Source organism: Orcinus orca, chromosome 3 (genome assembly GCF_937001465.1).
Source record: "Orcinus orca chromosome 3, mOrcOrc1.1, whole genome shotgun sequence".
Classification (NCBI taxonomy): Eukaryota; Metazoa; Chordata; class Mammalia; order Artiodactyla; family Delphinidae; genus Orcinus; species Orcinus orca.
The window spans coordinates 481,669-505,819 of NC_064561.1; the positions used below are offsets into that span (position 1 = coordinate 481,669).

The 24,151-nt window shown below is 60.4% G+C and overlaps 1 protein-coding gene across 4 annotated transcripts in view; it reads left to right on the top strand.

Annotated features, from left to right (window-relative positions):
- The window catches only part of ARID3A (AT-rich interaction domain 3A), a 36,088-nt gene extending 12,471 nt beyond the window's left edge, over positions 1-23,617 (top strand). For all 4 annotated transcript variants that reach the window (XM_033416708.2, XM_033416709.2, XM_004285879.4 and 1 more), the window contains exons 4-9: positions 11,827-11,899; positions 15,219-15,402; positions 15,766-16,013; positions 18,358-18,639; positions 19,813-19,911; positions 20,390-23,617. In XM_033416708.2, coding sequence (XP_033272599.1) covers positions 11,827-11,899; positions 15,219-15,402; positions 15,766-16,013; positions 18,358-18,639; positions 19,813-19,911; positions 20,390-20,565 — 1,062 coding nt within the window. In that variant the 3' untranslated portion in view covers positions 20,566-23,617. The remainder of the gene's footprint in view (positions 1-11,826; positions 11,900-15,218; positions 15,403-15,765; positions 16,014-18,357; positions 18,640-19,812; positions 19,912-20,389) is intronic.
- Positions 23,618-24,151: the final 534 nt, after the last annotated feature.

The window sequence follows — 24,151 nt, forward strand, 5'->3', positions numbered from 1 at the left end:
CTCTGGAAGGCCCAGCGACCCCGTTTGCAGACGCCATCCACTGCTCCGGGAGGGTCCGGGGGCAGCTGGGGTTGTGGGCTGTGGGTGGGCACACGTGGGGGCGGGGCCGGCCCGCCCTCCTCTGCTCGCCCAGTTGCGCTCGGCCAGAGGACAATTGGGGGTCACGGGGTTAAACGGTAACCAATCTGCCTATTGAAGGCCCCAGCTCGGGACGCAGCCGTGCCCCTCGTCAGGGCTGGCGGGGGTCTCGTGGGGCCGAGGGGTGTGGCGGACACAGAGTCAGCGCCGCCTGCCGCCACCCCCGCCTTCCAGACAATGAGCAAGAAACAGATGAAACCCTAATTCCAGGAAGAAACCTATCGGGGGGCACGAATGGGCACGTCTGCCCAAAATCTCAGAACGGGACCTTGCTTGGAAATAGGGTCTTTGCAGGTGTGATGCAGTTAAGATGAGGCCACAGTGGAGGAGGGTGACCAGTGCCCTTAGAAATAGAGGAGGGACACACAGAGACAGAAAATGGCCGTGTGACGTTGGCGGCAGAGACTGGGGTGATGCAGCCACAAGCCCAGAGGCCCCCAGAAGCTGGACAAGGAAGGGAGGACCCTCCCCCGAGCCTCTGGAGGGAGCGCAGCCCTGCCTCACCTGGATTCTGGATGTCTGGGCTCCAGAGCCGTGTAAGAAAAAAACCCTGTGCCAAGCCCCCCGGCCTGTTGCCGCCCCAGGAAATGAGTACAAACTCCAGTGAGGGCTTTGGGTCCCTGATCCTTGGGGCTCAGCAATGCCGGGCAGATTCTCAGGGAGCCTGCCCGGCCGTGGGGCCTACTTAGGGGACCCCGACCGTGTGGTCCACGGGGTCATGGGACTGCTTTACGGCGCAGAGGCCGGGCTGGGCACCCGTGTGCGTGTGTGTCTGAGTCTGGGCCTTCCACAGGCATGTGTGGAGCGCCTGCTGTGTACCAGCCCCATTCTGGGCACCAGGTATGCACCTGTGAACAAAGCAGACAGAAGTGGCCACGTGGCAGTGGGGGCCGGGTGGGTGCAGCGGCCGAGGGCGGGCCGTCTGGGGCCATTATCTGAGAGCCAGCCAGCGGACGAGGGTGTGTCTGTGTTTGTGTGTCTGAGTCTGGCTGGACGGGTGTGTCCATATGCGCCTGGAGACCACGCCAGGTGGTGGGACCTGCTGGGTCTGGGCAGGGCTGAGGGTCCACGTGTCGGGGTGGGAGCATGCGTCCAAACAGGGCTGGGAGGGTCCGTGTGCAGCCATGGGGCAGACCCGGGTCCATGCCACGTAGAGGTCCAGGTGGGGGGGCCATGTGGTCTGTCTGGGCGGGGCCCGGGGTTCTCTCAAGGCGGGGGTGTGCCTCCTGCTACTGTCCCTGGGGGTAGGTGGGGCATCTCTGTCCAGGCTGGAGTGGCCGTGGGCCCTGGGGCTGTGTCACATTCTCTTTCTGCCCCGTGAGGGGTCTCTGAGGGTCCCTGTGGCCACCCCAGCCTCTGCCCTGTTAGGTTATGTCCCCCAGCCCACCACCCCATGACTTCCAGTGTGGATCCTCCGGGCTTGTGAGGCCCCTACCCAGGGGGTCGCCCCCAGCCCCAGGGGCTGCCAACTCTGGTCAGGGTGGGCCGCCGCTCCTTCTCTTTTTTTTTTTTTTTTTTTTTTTTTTTTGCGGTACGCGGGCCTCTCACTGTCGTGGCCTCTCCCGTTGCGGAGCACAGGCTCCGGACGCGCAGGCTCAGCGGCCGTGGCTCACGGGCCCAGCCGCTCCGCGGCATGTGGGATCTTACCGGACCAGGGCACGAACCCGTGCCCCCTGCATCGGCAGGCGGACTCGCAAGCGCTGCGCCAGCAGGGAAGCCCTTCCTTCTTGACTTTATCCCCCCTTTTAGGACGAGCCCCGTTATGTTGTTCCACGGGGCTCTGACTGGGCCTGGGGCCTTGCTGGAGGCTGGAACTCGTGTGACTCCCCCAGGCCACCCTGCCTGGCATGGGGGAGCCGGGCCTGGAACCTGGCCGGGGACAGACGGACCCTCTGTCCTTTTCCTCTCTTCTTTCCGATCTCCACCCTCATCTGCCCACCTGCCCCCATCACCCTGTAATTACTCCCAGCTGCCCTTTTCCCGTGAGTGCCCAGCGGACGGCATGCGTGGGCCTGGCTGCCACCCTCTCCCGGCCTGGCGGCCCCTGCCTCAGCTGGCACCCTGCCCGGCCGACGGCCCGCCCGGCCCCTCCCTGTGTCCTCTAGCTGGCGCACGCATCCACCAACAGGGTGCCCAGTTCTTGGACGAGAAGTGGGGCCTGAGGGCACCTCTGGGGCGCGGCTTGCGGGATCTTAGTTCCCTGACCAGGTATTGGACCCGCATCCTTCGCAGTGGAAGTGCAGGTTCCTAACCGCTGGCCCACCAGGGAGTCCCTGAGGGTTATTCTTTTCTTCGATGCCATTGCCGTCTGGGGGGAGCCCAGCCAAGATGGGGTGCGGGTGGTAGCTGCTCCTGACACCCTCCTTCTGGGCACCGTTTCCCCGTCTGGAAAACAGGGGCAGTGTCCGAGCTGGTGTTCTGTTGTCATCACTGTCGGTTACCGGTCACCGAGGGTCCTGGTGGAGGAGAGCGGGCGTGGTGGGCACCAGCTTGGCCCCCGGGTGCCCAGCGTGGGTCTCGTCTGTCCTCCTCATTCCCTGCAGGAGCTGCTCCCTGGGCGGCGGGATGTTCCAGGAGCAGAGTCCCCCTCTTGCGGTCGGCGGGCGGGTTTGTTGGCAACCTGAGCCCGCTGGCCGCCGCGGGCAGGTTCTGTTTTACCGTCGGCCTGGAGTCTGGCAGGGGCTCCTGCAGGTGTGCCGGGCGGGAACCCCCAGCCCTGAGCCGTCCAGGGCCCCTTCCTCTTGACTCCTGGGCGGGAGGCGGGAAGCACCCCCCTTCCTTCCTGTGCTGTCTGGGGGAGGCCCGGGGACGGTGGGGACCCGGTCAGCACAGCCAGGGAGGGGCAGCAATCAGCTCTCTTATGCTACTGCACTTCCGTGCCGCGAAGCCGGGCTGGGAGTGACGGGGCCCTCGCTCCCGGGGCAGGTGGATCTTCACGCACAGCCGGACCGCTAGGAGAGTCCCTTCTGGTGCTTTCCCCGCTGCCGGCGGCTCTTCTGCAGGGAAACAGGGCTGCTTCCTTTCAGAAGAAACCCCATGGTAGGAGTTTTAATCCCCGGGCGCCAGGCTCAGAACCCTGAGCCAGCAGCTAAGTGGCAGCTAGACAATCGTCCTTGGGTTTTGGGGGCCTGGAACCCCCAAACGAAACGCCCTGAGAGCAGCATGCAACATCGGGTTCGTAATTGCTGGCGGGAGGGAGGGAGGGAATGAAGAGGGAGAAGATTCTGGATTTTTGGCTGTCTGACTCCAAAGCATTTGCCCGGTGCCCCCTGAGTGCCAGGCGGTCTCGGGCAGGGTCCCACCCCCAGCCCCACAAGGCTCTGAGGTGGTCCAGAGGCACCAAGGGGCTCAGTACTGGGTTCGAGTCCAGCTCTGCGGCCTTCTCTCAGCACCTCGGTTTCCCCGTCTGTGAAATGGGCTCCCATGCAGATAGCAGTCTGCTCAGAGCCAGGCCTGTGGGTGGGGGCTCCCAGGTGGATGGGAGGCGGCCCGCCCGGATTTGCATGTCGTTTGCATGCCGCAGGGCAGCTGCCTTCCTAGAAGTTTCTCCTCATGGTTCCCCATCCTGAGTGCGTCCTCAGTGCTGGGCCTGCTGGCATCCCCAGCTGTGACATGGAGCTGGCGGGTGACAAGCCTTGTCCTGCCACCAAGGTGGCTCCTCCTCCCTGCCCCCCAACCCCCCACCCATTTTCCTGGAGCCAGACTCTTCTCTCTGCGCAATCTGCTCCCATGGTTCCCTCGTCCCCCACCTGGAGGACCCAGGTGCACCCTGCCCACTTCACAGGTGGGAAGACTGAGGCTCCAGGAGACCCCAGTTACATGAAAGGTTGACCCAGAGACGAGGGCACTTCCCCGGAACCTCACCACCTGGAAATCCAGGAAGAAGCGCCTTTAATTGTCAGCTTCGTGGTCAGGCTCTCTGACTTGTTTCTGGAACCTTTATTAGTATTTGTTCCGTGGGGGGGGGGGGTGCCGTGTCTTTTCGGAGAGGGGGCACATGCTGGTTGGTTGGGGGTGTGGGGGTTGGCCAAGCTGGCAGATGTTTCTGCCTGGCCCAGAATCACTTCCCCAATTTCCTGCAGGCCCAGTGGGGGCCCCTGCAGCCCTGGAGCGCTGACGGGAAATGAAAGGGCCATGTGGCCCTGCGTCTGGCGGGGGTGGGTGGCCTCAGGGGTCAGGTGCGCCAGGAGGGCACTTGTGGGAAGAGCCTGAGGTCGCCCGGTGAACACTGATTAAGCCCCTACTGTGTGCAGCAGCAAGCAAGGCTGCCCTTCCCCCATCCTGCCGCAGGGATGGCCGGCTCCAAAGACGCCCCCCTCCCTCACCACCTCCCCCTGCCTGTGTGTGACTCCTGCTGTCCCCCTCGCAGGCCTGGGGCTCCCAAGGGTTGTCTGGGTCTCTCTTGGGCATCCAACACGGGCCTTAACATACAGAAGGTTGGGAATTCCCTGGCAGTCCAGTGGTTATTAGGACTCTGCACTTTCACTGCTGTGGGCCCGGGTTCAACCCTTGAACTAAGATCCCGCAAGCCGTGCACCGCAAACAGTTTAGTGCAGCCCAGGAAAAAAAAAAAAGCATACAGAAGGTGCTCAGTCATGGCCGCAAGATGGATTGACCTGGCCGCAGCCCCGAGGGCTTGACAGGGAGGGTTCCAGACTACGGGTACTTCAGCCCCACCCGGCCTCCCCGCGCCAGACTTCATCTGTCCGTCCATCCATCCATCCGTTTGTCCCTGCCCCGGGGTCTCTGGGGAGGGGGCGAGAAGGGGCAGGAGCGCACCCTCTGGGCTGGGCTGCGGAAGAGGATGGTTACAGCGGGGCTACAGGGGGGCGGCACCAGTGCCGGACCAAGACCCGCACGGAAGCCCCTGGCCGCCTCAGTGGGCACGAGGGGAGGGGCCGTGGGGGATGTGGGTGCCGCCCCCGCCCCACCCGTGCCCTGCCCCGTCCCGTCCCCCAGCCCTGCGTGTGGGCGTTTCTGTGAATGGGGGAGGCTGGTTGGCCCCCAGGGACCCAGCCCCTGCCCACCTGGGTAACGGCTGCCAGCGCTGAGTCATGGGGCGCAGGGCCTCCCAGGGCCCGATAATGTGAGGAGGGGCTTTATCAGCTGGGGTGGGGCCGCCAGGAGGGGGAGCCAGGTGGGGGGACCAGCAATGCAGAGGCCCCGGGCAGGAGCAGGCTGGGAGCAGCGAGGGACCAGTGCTGGGGAGGGACCAGGTGCAGGCATCTGGGGGGCCAGGACCACAGCCTGGCAGGCAGGAGGCCTGGCTTCTTCTGACAGCAGCAGGGAGTCAGGGGCCTCCTCGGAGCAGGGGAGACACAGCCTGACCTCGATGTAAAGATTAAAAGCTCCCCGGACTCTCCACCCTGGGGGGCTGCAAGGAGGAAGTGTCATCCTATTGTTCTTGGGTGTTCTGTGGGGGGACGTTGAGGGATAAAAACCAGCTGTGCGGGCTTCTCTGCTCTTTCAGTGCAGTTTCACTTTGCTTACAGGAGTTACAATGAATCAGTTCTTGTCCAAAGCCCAAAGAATATAGAAAGAGTGAGATTGGTAATGATAGCCAAAAAATGGAAATAACCCAAATGCCCATCAGTGGTGAATGGATAAACAAATGTGGTCCATCCACACACGGGAGCATCACTCAGCCGTGAAAAGGGGTGAAGCCCCGACACTCGCTACCACGTGGACGGACCCTGAGAACACGATGCTCAGTGAGAGAAGCCAGACACAGAAGGACACACAGGGTGTGATTCCACTGATGGGAAACGTCCAGAACAGGCAGATCCGCAGAGACAGAGAGTGGGTTCCTGGTTGTCACGGGCTGGGGAGGGGGAGGGGGGTGACTCCTGATGGGGACGGGGCTTCCTCTGGGATGATGGAATGTTCTGGAACTAGATAGGGGTCGTGGTTGCAGAACAATGTTCAGTGCACCAAAGGCCACTGAATTGTTCACCTTAAAATGGTGAATTCTGTGTTACGTGACTTTCACCTCCATAAATATTTTTTTGAACGATCCAGGACCAGGTAGGTGAGATGAAGGCCCTGCGGCTCCCGGGCGGCGCCAGCCGTGCCTGACGCCTCACTCCGCCGTTCATCCTTGTCCGTTCCCAGACCCCCTCCGAGGGCCGGGGTTCCAGAGGGGTCCCCATGGTCCCCACACATGGACGGTGTCTGTTCCTGCCGTTCTGGCCGTGGGGGGAGCCATCCTTCTCTCGTTGCCCATATGAGCCGTATTGGACACAAGTGCAAAAATGGGCCTTTTTCCGGACTTCCCTGGCGGTCCAGTGGTTAGGACTTGGGGCTTCCACTGCAGGGGCCCCGGGTTCAATCCCTGGTCGGGGAACTAGGATCCCACAGGCCACACGGTGGGGCCAAAAAAAAGAAAAAAACCACAAGGGGGCCTTTTCCACCTGTTCCCAGCTGTGGGCCTCTCCCTGCCACATTGGTGGCTGCCAGGGACAAGGTTGTCCCTCTCTGGGGCTGGGGGTCGCCGGTCGCCCGAACGCTCCCGGTTTCTCCTGATTTTGTCCCTGTATCTGCCGTCCAAGGACACGGCCTCACTCCTGGAGTCCCCCTGCCGCCCAGTGGCCTCCTGCATCCGAGGTAGGGCCCTGCGGACTTTGGAGCCGCCTGGGTGTCGGGAGGGGGGCTGAGCGGACACCATTAAGGGGGCAAAGTTCCTCCTGGGGGCCCTGGAGCGGGTGCTTTCTTTACAGCTGGGGCCCCTCGGCCTTGGGCTGGTCGCCGCCCTGGGCCCGTGCAGGCTGGAGCTGGGGACACGGTGCCAGGGAGGGGTCTCCCGCGTGTGGGCGGCCCTGGGGGCGCCCCTCCCCCCTGTACCAGGTCCCCCCTCGCGGTTTGATGGAGGCCACGGGCCTGTCCTCCTCTTTCAGGCTGGCAGGTGGGCCCAGGGCATGCGTGGTGCCCTGGCTCCCGAGGGGTCCGCTGTGCCCGCAGGGCGGCTTCGGGGGAGGGGGCCCCACCCCGGGGGTCATCGAGGCCTGGTCCGCAGCACAACCCGCTGACCTGGCTGGGAGCTCCTCGAAGCTGGTGGTAGTGAAAATGCTCACCTTTCGCCACAAACAAGAATTTCCTGTTTGCCCCTCGCGCACCTGGGGGAGGGGAGGTTATCTCACTTTTGCCTCCCTGGCCCCTCCCCCGCCTCCCCCGCCCACTCCCTGACCCGGTGCCTGTCCTGCTTTATCTGCTTCCTCCTTGCAGACTGTCCCCTCCACCCTCTGCGGAGGGGTGGGTGGCGGGGTCCCTCCGGGGACCCCCTCCTCTCCCCACCAGCCTCCCCCTCCCACCTGGGCTGGGCCCAGAGCAAGGCAGGTGGCCTTTTGCGCTCATCATCCTCCCGACGCGGTCGAGGGTCCACTGAGAAATCCATGTGTGGCATGAGGCTGGGTGGCGCCTTTGCTGCAAAGGAAACTGAGGCAGAGGCCGGGGTCAGAGGGTGAGGAGGGGCTGGGAGGGGAAGGAGGGAGCCTTGCGGAGATCCGGGGAAGTGCATTCCAGAGGAGGGAGCAGCAGGTGCAAAGGCCCTGAGGTGAGGGCCTGTGGCTTTTGCTCAGAAAGCATGACAAGGCCCAAGGGGGCTGAGCAGAGGGAGGTGAGGGCAAGGAGGTGACAGGCCAGTAGTGACCGCAGGGGAAGTGGGATCCTCGATGGGGGCAATGGGAAGCCATGGGAGACTGTAAGGCGGGGGAGAGTCTCTCCCGGGCTGCCCGGGAAGGCCCCTCTGGCTGCTCAGCAGGGGTGGGGGCTTGGCTCTGCTTGGTCTGTGCCTCAGTTTCCCGTCTGTGAAGTGGGTGGTGCCGGGGAGGGGAAGATGGACACGCGGGCAGTCCAGCCTTGGTAACTAGCGGATGGATGCCCTCCGTCACTGGGTAGGGGCCCAGCCACAGCAGAGACCGGCGGAGGGGCCTGTCCCGGTGACCCCGCCCAGCAGGTGGAAAACGGGAAGGGAGGTGTGTGCTTGGGAGCCTCTGTGGGAGCCCCCAGCCCGGGCCCGCACGTCCACACCCACATCCTCGGGGTTCTGTACCGCCTTCACAGATGTGTCTTGGGGAGGACAGGCTGTGAACCCAGCAGGGCAGACTCCCAAGTGCCCCCAAGACCCTTGTCTGCCCGACGCCAGGACGCAGGTGGCCCGAAGTGTGGGTTGTGCACGGACACATCTCGGGTTTGGGAAAGGATAGGGGTTCCCACCCCCACGTTGCTCGGAGAAATCAAGGTCCACCTAACGAGCATTTATGAAGCAGCTGCTGGGCGCCCAATTCTAGATCCTGGCGACCAAGCAGACAAAATCCCAAACACCCTACCGGGGCAGGTGGACAGGAGACCATACCAGTGTGTCAACCCATGCGGCTTGGTGGTGCGGGGGAATGGGGTACATAGGAGAGTCGCCTGTAATCGGTGCATGTGCTCCAAGTGAGAGCACAGGCACGCGGGGCTTCTCTCCAGGGCGACGTGGGAACAGAGACCTGGGCGACAACGGGGAAGCCCGCGGGGACAGAGCTAGGACAGAGCCAGGACGGCATTCCAGGAGAGGAGCTGCCAGGTCAAAGGCCTGGAGGGGGGACCGCGGCCCCTGGCGGGTTTGAGAAGCAGCGGGAAGGCTGGTGAGAGGTCAGCTGGGAGCGGCCCTGGCAGGTCTTCTGGGACGCGTGGCCGCAGAGAGGCGGGGTGTCCTCAGAACTGGCGGGAGGTGGAGGTGGCCCCGTGATCAGAGCGCCCAGTGGCCCCGGGGAAATCAGGCTCCGGGGAGGGGAGACTGGGGCAGTTTATCTGGGGCCTCAGCCCAAGGCGGGGGTGTTTCCTGAGGTTTTGCCCAACCTCCAGCCTGGGTTTGCAGCTCGGGGTATGACAGTGCCTCCTGGTCCGTCCAGAAAGGGTCAGGGTTTCAGCCAGAGGGCCCAGGTGGGCCCGAGGCCTGGGTGTGGCTCAGGATCTGTTGTGACCCAGCTGTGTGGCTTGAGAGCCTTGTGAGGACAGGCAAACGGGCCCAGGGGCTCACGAGGGGAGCCTGGACACCGCCACGGGGGGCCTGGACACCGCCCCCAGCTCCCCCATCCCTGAGGCCTGGTGGGCAGCCCCAGCCGGCTGGCCAGGGCAGGACACACCCTGCAGGGGTGCGGAACTTGGGCGCAGAGCCCCATATAGCTGGGGCGGCCTTTACTGCCCGTCTTTGTTGTTGGCTGCCCACAGCAACAGCCATTAATTCTTCCTTCTCTGTCGGCAGCCAGCCCACCCCCTTTATGGCCTCGCTGGCCGCGCCACGGCAGCCCGCCCACCGTTTGGCCTGGGAGTTAACGGCCCCCCACCAAGCCAGCCCGCCTCTGCCCAGCAGCTGTTCTCTGCCCTGAGCCTCAGTTTCCCCACCTGGAATATGGGGGTCCTGATGGTTCCTGGAGCTCAGGGTGAAGCTATTGTGTTTATCACCCACTGTCTCTGAAAGATGGGGAAACTGAGGCAGGAGGGGCACTGTGATCTCTTGTGGGAGCTGGGCCCAGGAAGGGCTTCATGCCGGGTGGACCCCCCTCCACCAGGGTCGGGATCTCAAGAGAGGAGATGTCGCCCCCTCGTCAGGAAGGGCTTGCGGTTCGGTGGTCCCCGGTGAGCTTCCTGGAGCGGCCATAACAAATGACCACAGACTGGGCAGCTTAGAACAACAGGGATTTACTCTCAGTTCTGGAGGACTGACGTCTGGGGTCAGGGGATGGCTGGGCGTGACTCAGGCTCCAGGGGACGGTCCTTCTTGCCTCTTCCAGCTTCTGGGGGCTCCAGGCGTCACCCCAATCTCTGCCTCTATTTCCCCATGTGTCTCTATGTCTCTCCTCCTCTCATAAGGACACCAGTCACCCTACTGTGGGACCTCATCGTAACTAATGTCATCTGCAGAGACCCTATTTCCAGATCAGGTCCCATCCTGAAGTTCTGGGTGGATGGGAATTTGAGGGCAATTCCCCACAAGTCTCTCTGATCTTCTGTGCCCAGCCTGGCCCACATTGCGGCCGAGAAAATCAGGGTTCACTCAACGAGCATCTATTAAGCAGCTGCTGTGTGCTCAGCCCCATTTTAGACTTTGAAAACAGAACAGACAAAATCCCCGACGTTCCAGCCGGGCAGACAGGAGACTGGACCAGGCTGTGAATCATGGGGATCTGATGAAGGGGCCGAGGGGCGCTCACAGTGCTGGGGGCCGTGCGGGCAGGGGGAATGAGGATGGGGCAGGGGCAGTGGAGGCGGCCCAGGCGGGTGCACGCCCACGGGAAGGTCCACCTGCAGGCCCCACACCCCGCAGGCAGGGGGAAAAACGGGGCCTCCCTGGCCACCATAAATCAGTGCAGGAATGCAGCTGGCCAGCCGGCCTCTGGCAGGGTGGAGACAAAGGCCCGGCCTCGACCACCCAGGTCTGGGCTCCTGGCAGCCGCCACCGCCCCCCCCGGCCTGTGTACCCTGCGTGCCCCACTATCTCTCCATTACACAGATGGGGAAAATGAGGCCCAGAGAGGGGCGAGGTGGCTGAGGGGTAGCCAACCCGAGGACCCTGCCTCCCCAGGCCCGGGGATGTCCCATACCGCAGGTGCTGGGCACCAGTGTGTTCTTGGGCCCTGATGACCGATTGTCTCAGCCAGGGCTAATTGGTGGTTTCAAGGCCCCACACAGTCCCGCTTGCTCTGTGTCCAGGTGGCCATGGGGACTGCATTCCCCAAAGCTTAATTTGAAGCCTGCTATCTGCACTGCCCCCCTTGGCAAATCCCCCCCCCCCGCCAACTTTGCTCTCTAATTATCTCTGCCGGCTTCCCCGGCCTGCCAGCACCTGGGAGCTGAGGGTTGAGGCTGGGGACCCCCTGCCCCGCTGATAGCCCAGACCGAGGCCCTCTCCCCACGCCGGTGACTGGTGAACCCAGGCAGCGGGTGCGCAGGACAGAGCCTGGGCTGAGAGTCCCCGAGAGTCCTGACTCCAGGCTCAGGCCTGCCTCTGTCCTCAGCTACAAAATGGGCCACCTCTCAGGAGCACATGCGTGTGACTCAGTGGACCGTACCGGACATCCACCATCCTCATGGTGGCGATGGTCTAGGTGGGATAAATTGTGCCCCCCAGAATGAACATGTTCAAGTCTGAGCTTCAGGTTCCTGTGAACGGGACACGATTTGGGAATCAGGTCTTTGCATGTGTGATTAGTCACGGGTGGAGATGAGGTAGCCCTAAAGCCAGTGAGCGATGCCCCATAAGAAGAGGGGGATTTGGACACAGAGACACAGGGAGAAGCCACGTGAAGGCAGAGGCAGAGGCTGGGGTGATGCAGCCACAGGCCCAGGACACCTGGAGCCCCAGGAGCTGGAAGAGGCGGGAAGGATCCCCCCCAGCTGCCCCCGGCCCAGCCTCTGGAGGGAGCACAGCCCTGCCACACCTTGATCTCAGACGGCTGGCCTCCAGAGCCAGGAGAGGATAAATCTCTGGTTTAAGTCAAGTGTGTGGTCAGCTGTTACGGCCGCCCCAGGACAGGTGTCTCGGTCCTTGTTTGATAGTGGTGGGGGCAGGCCTCAGGAGATGTTTGGACTGTGGGGGGCCGGGGGTCTGGGGCCGGGACCCCTCGGTTGGCCCTCCGTGCCATGTGGACGTGGCACCCGCACCCAAGCTCTGGCACCAACTAATCTATCCCCTCCCTGCCGTCGCAGCTCTACGAACTGGACGGGGACCCCAAGAGGAAGGAGTTCCTGGATGACTTGTTCAGCTTCATGCAGAAGCGAGGTGAGGCCTGCCCGCCGGGAAGTCCCAGATACGAGCACGCAGGAGAGGGGGCCCTGCTGCCCACTGCCCGGGGCAGGTGTGTCAGCCAGGCTGTGAGTGAGTTCTCCGTGGCCGGAGGCATCCAAGAGATGCCTGAGGGGGGAGACACAGCCCTGCCATGGTGGCGGGGGAGGTCTGAGAGAAGAGGCACCATCCTGCCATGGGTATCTGACAGGAGACACAGCCCAGCCTTGAGGGTCTGATGGGGGAGACACAGCTGTGAGAGTCTGAGGGGTAAGTCCTTGGGTGCGCGGGGGCTCTCAGGGCCCCAACCCGGAACTGACAGTCTAGGCTTCCTCCCTTGCTGCTGAGACCTGGGCGCTGAGATCCTGGCTCCCCGGATCCCCCGCAGCGGGGCTGGCCTCTGTCTGGGGAGCAGGGTTGCGTTCCCAGGCAGGCAGGCAGGCGGGCGGACGCTGGGTGGCAGGACAGAAGCTCCCCACAGGCTAGAGTCTGGCCTTCCTGCCGCCACTGGTGGGAGGTTTGGGTCCCGGCCCCTCCCTGCTCCCACCTGGGGCCTCAGTTACCCCATCTGTAAGGTGGGCCACCAACACCCCCCGCCGTGTGGCAGTGCCCCAGATGTGCTGAGTGCCAGGTCCACAGTTATTATGCACCAACAGTGTACCAGGCCCAAGCCACCTGTATCCCCCTACACCCTGGGCTGTGGGGTGAGGCGGATGCCAGACGCGGCCTTGAGAACAGCGAGACGACCAGGGACGGAGGCCAGGCCTGGGGAGCAGGGACTGGTCTGGGTGGGTGTCCAGGTGGGGAAACGGACGGCCCAGACGCTGGGGGGGCGTCGGGGGCATTCAGGGTGAGCCAGGCCCAGGGAGGATGGGGGAGGAGGGCACCCAGAGGGTCCCCAGGGCCTTCCCTCAGCTCAGAGCTGCCAGCCAGCCAGGGGTCTCAGGAGCACCCACTGCGTGTGGGGCTCATTTCCTTGATACCTCCTCCTCCCACACACCCCCAGCAGGGTTATCACGACCCCCACTGTTCAGGGAAGGAAACTGAGGCCTGGAGAGGGGAGAGGGCCTCTGAGCCACAGAAGCAGGAAGGGGCGGGGCTGGGGCGGGGCTGCTGGGGGTGGGTGGGGCGGGCAGGGGAGCTGCATGCGCTATGACTGTTTCAGGGGCCAGCCAGGCGGCTTCTTTGTCCAGGGCCCCTGCCCGCCCCTCCCTGCCAGCAGCTTCTGTAAACACAGGCCCAACCAGGCCCAGGCCGGAAGGGAAGGAGATGAAAGGGGAGGGGGCTGCGGCCTCCACATTAACTCCTCCTGTGCCGGGGGTGGAGGAATCCAGACCCAGCCAGGCCTGCTGCCCCCCCCCCGCCGCCCCCCACCCCCCATGTGGTCAGAGAGATCGACCCACCCTTTATCATCCCGTCCACACCTACCTGAGCCCCCCGCTCCCCCTCCCCCCACCACGGGGCTCCAAGCTCCCAGGCCCAGAGCCCACCCGTTTTGCCCCAGACTGGGCTCCGGGTGTCCTGGAGGCACGGAGGAAGTATGGTGAGCTGCCCCAGAGTGATGAGGCTGGGGTCCTCTGGGGCCCCCAGCTCCTGGCCACACAGGGCTTCAAGGGTCTGTGTCCAGCCCTGTCTCCCTCACCAAGCCAGGTGCTCCTGGAGGACAGGAAGCAACAAACTCCTATGCAACCCTCAAAACCCAGCTCCAAGGACCTCTCTTCCCTACCTTCCTCTTGAATCCTCCCCTCTATAATTGGGGTCGGGGGCTTTGGGGCTGAGAATCTGGATACCATGTCCTGCATCCCATAATAAAGTAGTCTTTCCCGCACATCACAAAGTAAAAGCCTCCAACTGGATATCTCTCTGAATTCTCTGGGGGCTGGACATGGAGGAGGGGTCCTGCCTGCACCCCACCTTCCTGTGGTTTCCTTGACAACCTCTCCGCCCTTCCTTATCGCCCCCCCACCCCCGCCCACCTCCATCAGTGCCTCTCTGTGCTCTCCCAGCCCCACTCCTTCTATAAACATCCGTCGCCCGGCTGCCGGACCAGGGCGCAGGGTCCCAGGAGGAGCTTTGGTGTGATTCCTTCTTTTTCCCAATGCAGAGCCTAAACCAGCGTCCTGGGTGGGCCAGGTGGGCGCTGTGGGCGCATCTGTGGGGCTGGGTGTGCTGCTGACACCTGGCGTTGCTTTTCTCTATCCTTCCTGGGCTGGAAAATGAAGTGGGTAGCGTGGGGGTCTGAGGCCCATCTTCCTCAACCCCCTCCAGGAGGTCTTCATTCCTTGGGGATTTTGCAACCCAGGAAGGGCCCGGCAGTGGCCAAGGTTGGCAGGAGGTGGTTCCGGGATGTCCAGCTTGTAGAGGGGGGACCAGGAAGCAGGGTCCTGGGTACAGGGCATTGTCCAGGGTGGGGGCAGGGAGCAGGAACCCACCCTGGAGCTTCCCTTTGCCACCTCTGCAGGGGCGGCAAGCATGCCCCCAGGGCTGGGGTGGGGGCCTTCAACCTTCCCTGTTGTTTATTGAGCACCTGCTGTATGCCAGGCTGGGCACCGGGGGACCCCATGTGAGCAGGACAGCAGGTGGGGGCCACAGACAGTAAACCCATACTTTCCCCGCCAGGGAGAGAGGTTTAAGTGGGGGCTTCTCCACCCTCAGCCATGATGGTGCCAGGCAGGCTAAGCTGAGACCTAAGGGCTCCCACGGCTGGGGCTTCTGGGTGACAGGGAGATGGCTGTGCAGGGGCTTGGAGCATCGGGGTGGGTGTAAGATGGGAGCAGGGCTGTCTGTAGGGAGGAGCCCCCTCCCGAGGCTGGGCCACCCCCCCCCTCCCAGGTCTGGCCCACCTCCCCAGTGTCTAAGCTGCAAAGTGGATTAATCAAGCCCTCCCTCCCCCACTGCAAAGCCCCCAACACAGCAGAGTTGTTTTGGCAGCTGTCGTGTCTGTAGGAGGAATAACAAAGGCTGTGTTTCTCCTGCTGGGCCCCCAGGTTGGCCCTGCAGCTCCCCCGTCACCCACCCAGGTGAGAGTAGCATGAGGCCAGATCACTGATGGAGAGACTGAGGCAGAGCTGCCTCCTCAGGGCTCTCGCAAGCAGGGGTCTCACCCGGGTGACCCTGCCCCCCCCCAGGGGACACTGGGACACTGGCATCCTCTCCTGGCATCCAGTGGGTGGGGCAGGGAGGCTGCTCCACCCCTCACAGCGTCCGGGACGGCCCCCAAGAGAGTGAGCCGCCCCAGGTCAGCTATGCCGAGGGGACCCGCGCTCACCGACGCGTCGGGCACCACCCCAGGTGACGGCACCCCCCCTCCCCGCAGGGACGCCCGTGAACCGCATCCCCATCATGGCCAAACAGGTGCTCGACCTGTTCATGCTGTACGTGCTGGTGACGGAGAAGGGCGGCCTGGTGGAGGTCATCAACAAGAAGCTGTGGCGGGAGATCACCAAGGGCCTCAACCTGCCCACGTCCATCACCAGTGCCGCCTTCACGCTGCGCACCCAGTGAGTGCCCGCCCGCAGCGTCCGGGCAGAAAGGACCCAAGGCAGGGAGGAGTGGGGGGGGGGCGGGGGGCGGCCAGACCACAGGGTGGAGGGTGGAATGTCCTGGCTCTGAGGCTATGCAAATTGAGTGTTGAAGGAATAGCAGGTAGTCGATGTGGGGACGGGATTGGGGACATGTCACAGGACAGGCATTGAGACAGAGGGAACAGCACAGACAAGGACCACGGCTTGGAGGGCTGCCGGTTGCTTCCGGGCAGAGATGTGGGATGGGGATTGAGGAGCTGGTGCTGCAGCGGGGCTTGGCTTTATGCAGACCCCAGAGGCATCCCAGGTGCCATCCTGTCCCCTTGCCCCTGCCTGCAGGTACATGAAGTACCTGTACCCCTACGAGTGTGAGAAGCGTGGCCTCAGCAACCCCAATGAGCTCCAGGCCGCCATCGACAGCAACCGGAGGGAGGGCCGGCGCCAGAGCTTTGGGGGCTCCCTCTTCGCCTACTCACCGGGCGGGGCCCACAGCATGCTCTCCTCGCCCAAGCTCCCTGTGTCCTCCCTGGGCCTGGCCGCCAGCACCAACGGCAGCTCCATCACCCCAGCCCCCAAGATCAAGAAAGGTGAGGGCTGCATGGGGCCTGGGGCCTGATCTTGACTCAGCTTCAGCCTGGCGGTGTGTCCCAGGGAGGGGACTGCCTTTTCCCCTCCCTGGGTAACTGGGATGATAGACCCCAAAGTTGGTGTGTAAGAAGGCAGCCAACCTGCTTATGCTGTGCTCGTAGCAGACATTACTAATCAATTGCCATTTTTCCAGCCCCAGGCCCGTAGCAGGCAGACATCACTAATCAATTCATTTCCCCTGAACCTGTGCCCTCAGCAGACATCATGAACTGATAATTTTTTCCTCCAGTTCTATGCCAAGGCAGACATGGCAAATCAAGCCCAATTTTCCCATCCTATACCCGTGGCAGACATTACTGATTAATCACTGTTTTACTGTAGCCCAGTCCACTTGCCTGTGGCTGGTGTTTTTATTTAATTAATTAATTAATTTTTAATTTTTTGATTTTTAATTTATTTTTTGGCCACATAGCATGTGAGATTTTAGTTTGCTGACCAGGGATCAAACCTGGGCCCCCTGCATTGGAAGGCAGATTCTTAACCACTGTGCCACCAGGGAAGTCCAAGGCTGATGCTTTTCATCGCTGTCGTTCTCTCTAGTCCCTTGCACGTGGCGGACATTACTAGTTGATCACTGTATTCTTTTCCCTTTGAGCTTTAGAATCCTCCTGAACACACTGTCCCACCAGACACCAAGGGTGTCGTGTGGGTCATCAAATGGACTTTTTTTTTTTTTTTTTTTTTTTTTGCGATACACGGGCCTCTCACTATTGTGGCCTCTCCCGTTGCGGAGCACAGGCTCCGGACGCGCAGGCTCAGCGGCCATGGCTCACGGGCCCAGCCGCTCCGCGGCATGTGGGATCTTCCCGGACCGGGGTAGGAACCCGTGTCCCCTGCGTCGGCAGGCAGACTCTCAACCACTGCGCCACCAGGGAAGCCCCAAATGGACTCTTTAACCACCCCTAAAGCTATTGCTAGGTGCCCCTGGGCAGCTCACTGCCCCTTTCTGAGCCCAGCTTTCCTTACACGTAAAGTGGGGGAAATTATGCCTTCTCTGTGGGGGTGTTGGGGAGCCTGCAGTGTGTAAAATGCCCAGCGTGCAACAGGCCTGAGGTTGCAGGTAGCTGGCAGCCCCCCACCCCTAATCCCCATCCATGGCAGACATCACCAGCCGATCACAGTCCCCTCTTCCAGCAAGTCTCTGAATCCTCGCTAACACATGTGGCAGCCCAGCCTCAAGCAGGTCGGTGCACCTGTCCGAGGTTCCATTTCTCATTTGCCACATGAGCTGTGACTCCCTACTTTCCAAGCTTGGCCCGGGGATCCGAGGTGATCCTCACAGCGCCCTGAAAATTTGGGGCTGGTCAGATCTAAGGTGAATGGGGTCTCACCAGTGACAGCTCCCTCCGGCCTCTGTGAGCCTCAGTTTACCCCCCAGCCTTGGGGAGTTGCAGCGATACCCGTGAATGTCATTAGGCATCTGCTGCATGCGAGGTCCTGTGCTGGAGCTAGGGAGGACGGGGGGCGGATAAGGGAGAGGTTCGGACCTAATGGAGCTACCGAGGGGGCCAGGAAAAGCTGGTTCTGATGGGTCCCAGGGGCTCTTTTCAGCTGAGCGGGAGGCAAGCAGAAAGGGCTGCAGAGACTCCAGAGCAGAGGGCCTGGCAACTGCAAAGTTTGGAGTGGGGACCCTCCTGGAGAGGCAGCCCCAGGCCACCAGGGATAGACACGGGAGGGAGAGTCAGAAGAGGAGACAGTGGGACCAGTGGGTGGGAACCACGGGGACGTTTGTTTCAACCACAGGACGGGAATGGTTAGGAGCTGGTTCTGGAGTTGGGCTGCTTGGGTTTCATTTCAGCTCAGCCTCTCTCCAGGTCTGTGGCCTCAGGAAAATTATCCATCCTCTCTGAGCCTTGGTTTCCTCAGCGGTAAAGTGGAGAAAGGGGTGACTTGGTGGTTATGGGATTGTTGAGACAGTTCACGTTAAGTGCTTTAGACAAGACATGTGGTGAGCTCTTGTCATAACTAGTATTAGATGTAATATGTGCTATTGTGGTCTCTCTATAACACTAATGCTAAATACTACTATGATACTGTCACTGTAACTAGTATTGTCTCCGTGACCTATATTACCATTATGCTGGTATCTGATGTCAGCCTGATACTAGAAAGGATCTTATAGCACTTGTGTCTATTCAAAAACCTGTACACTTCCCTGGAAAGGAAGTGAGCACCCCATCGGTGGAGGTATTCAAGGGGGTACATTCCTACCTTGGGTGGGAGGTAGGGACTGGGCCACCTCTGTTCCATTCTGGCCACCAACCCCTCTTCTCTCCTGTCCAGAGGAGGACTCGGCCATCCCCATCACGGTCCCCGGCCGCCTGCCAGTCTCCCTGGCAGGTCACCCCGTGGTGGCAGCCCAGGCAGTAGCGGCCCAGGCAGCCGTGGCGGCACAGGCAGCCGCCCTGGAGCAGCTCCGGGAGAAGCTGGAGTCTGGGGAGCCTCCTGAGAAGAAGATGGCCCTGGTGGCAGAGGAACAGCAGCGGCTCATGCAGCGAGCGCTACAGCAGAACTTTCTGGCCATGACGGCCCAGCTGCCTATGAGCATCCGGATCAACAGCCAAGGTACCACCCTGGCGCTCAGACCCTCTGTGCTTCCTGCATGCGCACAAGGGCCCCGTAGCCACCACGTGTAAAGAGTGCTTACGGATCAGTAAGATAGAAAGGCAGACAAACCAGTAGAAGAAATGGGCAGCTCTGACTCGTAAACTCATAGGAAAAACCGTTCAACTCCATCTAGTTGGGGATCTGCAAGTTAACGAGGAGATAGCGTTTTTCACCCGTCAGAGTTTGATAATATCAAACGTTGGTCAGGATGTGCGGAAAGGGGCCCCATTGGTCCTGCTGGTGGGAACGTAAATAGGTGACAACTTGGCAATCTCTTTTAAAAATAGAAAATGTGCTTGCCCCATGACTGGGTGATTCTGCTTGGCATCTAGAGCAGAACTAATGTAGGGAAACAAGGAAACACAGGTTTTCAAGGACGTTCACTGCAGTTATTTGCATGACGTCACTAGTGTGTCCATCAGTAGGGGAATTCTTGAATCAAGTCTGGAATACTTTGTGGTCATTAAAAAGAATAACATGGAGGGCTTCCCTGGTGGCGCAGTGGTTGAGAGTCCGCCTGCCGATGCAGGGGAGATGGGTTCGTGCCCCGGTCCGGGAAGATCCCACATGCTGCCGAGCGGCTGGGCCCGTGAGCCATGGCCGTGCAGCCTGTGCTCCGCAACAGAAGAGGCCACAACAGTGAGAGGCCCGTGTACTGCAAAAAAAAAAAAAAAAAAAAGAATAACATGGGGAATTCCCTGGCGGTCCAATGGTTAGGACTTTGCGCTCTCACTGCCGAGGGCCCAGGTCCAATCCCTGGTTGGGGAACTAAGATCCCACAAGCCGTGTGGCACAGCCAAAAAAAAAAAGAATGACATGATTTGGGTGTGGGGACACCACTTAAGACTTGTAATCATGCTGTACACCTGAAACTAACACACTGTAAATCAGCTATAGTCCAGTAAAAATTATTAAAAAAAAAGAAAAAATACTTCTAATCAAGAAAAAAGCAAATTTGAGACAAATACATCCTTATTCAATAAGTATTTATTGAGTACCTACTGTGTGCGCTGCTGAGAGATCCTGTCCAGCGCTTCGAGAAGCTTCACGTCTGGTGGGTGACCCACGTCACCCAGATCATTGCATAGGTGGGTTTATGATTACAAAGGGTGGTTTTTCTTCTTCCCGCAGGCTCTGAGAGCCGCCAGGACTCAGCTGCGAACCTGACCAACACCAATGGCAGCAACAGTATTAGCATGTCAGTAGAGATTAATGGAATCATGTACACAGGTAGGACCACCCAGCCCCCATGCCCACCTTGACCACATCTCTCCCTCCAGAGTCCTGGTTGCCCCCACCCCCACCCCCCGGGGGTGTGGCCTTCTTGAGCCCAGACCTCGTCCCTCATGAGACTCAAGCGAGATAGTCTGTGTCCTATACTTAGCACGGAGCTCAGCACAGAATAAGTGCTCAGAAATACATATCCTGTGTTATATATCTTATAGCAAATGATGTTTCCAGGTTCCTTCTAAAAAAAATGTGATCAGACCCATGGCTCCTATAGACCACCAGGTGGCGATGTTGACACAGAACAGCTCGGTGGCTGTAAAGACCCCCATGGGGGGAGGCTGAGGAGATGGTAGTGTCCTGCAAGCCGGGGGTAGGGGGGCGGGCACGCTCTTTACAGGGGGTCAGCGCTCAGGAATCCCTTGCACCTGTCACATGATCTTTTAAATTCTCCACGACTTGTCTCCTGTCCTTGCACCAGGAGTGCTGTTCGCCCAGCCGCCGGCCCCCACGCCACCCTCAGCTCCCAGCAAAGGCGGAGGTGGCAGCAGCCGGGGAGCAAACAGCGGGACCAGCAGCAGCGCAGGCAGCCAGGCGGGGCCAGCAGGGTTGTCTGCACCCCCCGCATCTTCTACCTCAAATAACTCATTGCCTTAACCGCTACACTCCTCACCCTGGGAGCCCACCAGACGGGTCAGGGGGTCCAGGTGGGCCAAGCAGGGGCCGGGATGGCGGGAGATACGGGTGGGGAGGGGAGGTATCCACAAAGGAGCGACAGCTGACGCCAAAAAGAAAAGAAAATATATATATACATATATATATATATATATATATATATAAAGAAAATTTAATAAAACAGGGGAAAACCAAGGAACACTTGAATTACTCAGGTTTCGGACATTCAGAGAGATGAATTGTGAGAGCAGCAAAGGAAATTAGAAACAAGAGAGGCAAATGTCTCCTAGGGCTTTCCTGTAGCCCTAGCGGACCCACGTGGACTGGTGTCTGGTTTGGACAGGCCAATCCTGTTTACCTCATACATCCCTGCACTGTGTTTTTTCATTTTTATCTGTTTTTTTCCCTTTTTTTTTTTTTTCCCTCTTCATCACACACTCACCACACCCAGCTCCTTGAGTTGAATGAAACCCCTGAGCCAAGAGCAGTTGAATTTTTTTCTTGTTGCTTTCGGGAACTTTTTTTTTTTTTTTAAAAGAAATAGTGAACTTCAAAGTCTGTAGGGTTTTTAAGAGGTTTCGGGGGTTTTGTTTTGTAAATATTCTATTTTATTCTTGGGGGAGGAATCAAACCTAGGAAAAGGATATATATATCTATATATTTGTGTTCATTCAGGGAAACTGGACTTGAAAAAGCAAAAAAAAAAAAAAAAAAAGAAAAAAGAAAAAAGTAATACCCTTTTTATTTTTCCCATGACTGATTTGGGTTCGGTTGTGCATTTCCTGTGGCGCAGTGGGCAGCTGGCGGGCCCAGGACACTGGATCCCTGGGCTAGAGTCAGCAGAGCCGATGAACTCAGGTGCTGTGGTAGGGGCTGCATGCCGGGGGTCCGCGGGAAAGGGGAGCAGGAATGCTGAATGGTAGACATCACCGTACTTGTTCTTACTTCATGCGGGGCTCCTCAGTCAGGAACCCCAAAGTCTTAACTCGAAAGGAGAAATTGCTGGGAGGGGGTTCGCCTGTCAGCCCCAGGCTCCTGTCTCAGGGATGAATACGGCCTGGGGACTCCCTTGCCTGAAAGGGCTGCTTTTGGAGACTTGTCCATGCGGGGGACACGGGTGAGCCGGCCTTAGCTCAGGGCAGGGTTTCTGTGGGGCCACGGCACCCTGAACACCACCCCTCCCCCCAGCATTTTCATCTCCTCCACTTTGTCCCTTCGTACTTCCTGGGGTCCCTGCAGTAACTAAAGGAACTAAATAGAGGCTGAGAAGGGGCCGTGCCCCTCCCTCTGCGACCCTGTGCCCCGTGTCAGAAGGTGGGCATCGGGGGGGCGCGCAGCTGGGGGGCATTAGTTCAGGGCTGGTGAAGGTCTCCACCAGGCGAGCTGCACATCCGTCCTAAGCCCAGGCGCGGTTTGGGGTCCCTGGGGACCAGGTGCTGTTGGGTGGGGCCGTAGCTCCCACAAGGTAGCGCTCTTTCACGTTCCTCTGGGGTGGGGTGGGAGGAGCTCAGCTGTTCCCAGGGTGAGCCTGGAACCTCTAAATGGGCCCAGGGAGCCCGGCCTAACGAGCCCGGAGCGGGAGGGCGCCGCCGGCCGCCTCCCGCCTCCAGCCTCCAGACCCCGGCGTCATCTTGTTGCCTTGGAGACCGTGAGGGTGGTCCTCAGCCCCCCTCCCCCCGCCCCCAGTCTCTCTGGGTTTGGGTTTGCCTTGCAGGGCTGATGTGTGTCTTTGGGAGGGAGCCCGTTTCTTTGGTATATCTCAGGGTCGCTGACGCCCCCCACCCTTCCAGGAGGGGGTAGCGCTGGACGCGGGGCTTTCTTCCTGCTTTTCCTTCTGGAAGGTTCTCCCCTCCCGTCTCTCACTGCAGCGGCACAATCATTGTGGGAGGGGGATCCTTTTGTCCCCAGACACAATCTGCTCCCCTCTCGCCATCACCCCCCCTTCTCCCTCTCCTCTCCCCCCACCTGACCGCAGCAGCGTGGGCGGCTGCCCTCTGCCCCCCCCACTCCGCCCCCAATTCTGCCGGCCGCGTGGGTGGGGGGGAGGGGGGGTCTCTGCTGCGAGTTTCTTTCTACCTCAGGTCTGACTTTTGATGCCAAAATCCCCGCCAGGCCGCCCACCCCCCCAGCCCCCAGCCCCCAGCTCAGGGTCCCACCCCCGTGCGTCCTGTTGAGATCCACGTGTGTCTCGGGGAGCGGGTGTCCTGCAGGAGAGGCGCCTTCCCCCGGGTCTAACTCAGGGTGTGCCTGCGGTGCTGGGCGACGCTGATGATTGTAAGGGATGGGGGGGGGGCGTGGGCCCAGGATGGGGGGAGTCCACCGGCCGTGGAAACGCGAGGGGGGCCCGGGGCCAGTGGGCGCTCAGCCCCCAGGGGGCCCTGCCTCTGACTGGGGCGCCCCCATCAGCCCCCCCTGCTCCCAACCCCGCCGCTACCTGTCAGTGGGGGTTTCTGGGGTGCTGCTCAGCACCCCTTATGCAAACCGGGACGGGGATGGGGGCTGAGTGCTGTTCATTCCAGAACAGGTGGGGCTTAGCAGCATGCTGAGGGTGGGGACCCCCAAACTCAGGGTGGAGAGGGGCTCCAGGGGCTCCCCTGCTCTGGAGATGCTTGTGGATGGGCTGCTTCTAGAACCTTCCTTGTGACCTCCAAACCGGCTGCAGGGCTGTAGCTGTCCGGCTGGGGGGCGGGCGGGGGGCGGGACGGGGCACGGGGTGGCGGGTTGGTTTGTAATAGTTGTGTGTTTGTACAGTCACTTTTCTCACTGTTAGCATTTTTGCCCACTACCATCCTTTTTTTTTTTTCCCCCCTTAATTTTGCTTCTGCATTTTTTCTTGGCAAACATGACTTCAGCCTTTCATTCCTGACATGTGAAATTTCAGTTTCTCTGGGGTTTGTCAGAGGGCGTGGGGACCGCGCCTGAACTCAGGTTAAAGGGAAAAAAAAAAACTTCTAATAAAAAGATGTAAAACTACTCTCTACCTCTGGCCGGGCCCAGCCTGTCGCACCCTGGCCGCGGCGGGGCAGCCTGTGACGATTTATTTCAGTTTTTGCAGGACATTCAGGTATTAAAAGGGAGGGAAAAAAAAAAAAGACCAAAAAAAGAAAAAAAGAAAAAAAAAGGTGTGATTTTGAAATTTAAAAGAACACTGAAAGTTTACATTTTATAACATTATTATGCAGATTGTATTTAAACTTCAGAAATATTTAAGACAGTTGTAACCCTGTAAAGCTGATGAAATATTAAAACAAGACAAAACACTTCTTTTAACAGAGAACGGCTCCTGTGGTGGTTTTTTGGGCGTCGCCCCACCCCTACCCTGGGTCCTGGCAGCAGAAGGCACAGGGCCTGACCCAGACAGCGTCCAGCAGGGACTGTGCCCCCCAGGGGACACTGGGCCACATCCAGGGATGTGTGCGCTCCTGGCATCGAGTGGGGGGGGCGGGGCCCCACAGAGGACGACCCTCCCCCATGTCAGCAGTGCTGGGTGGTGTCACCCTGACCTTATGTGGGTGAGATGCACGGAGCTGCCCCACGCCCACTGGGAGCAGCCCAAGCAGTCTTGGCC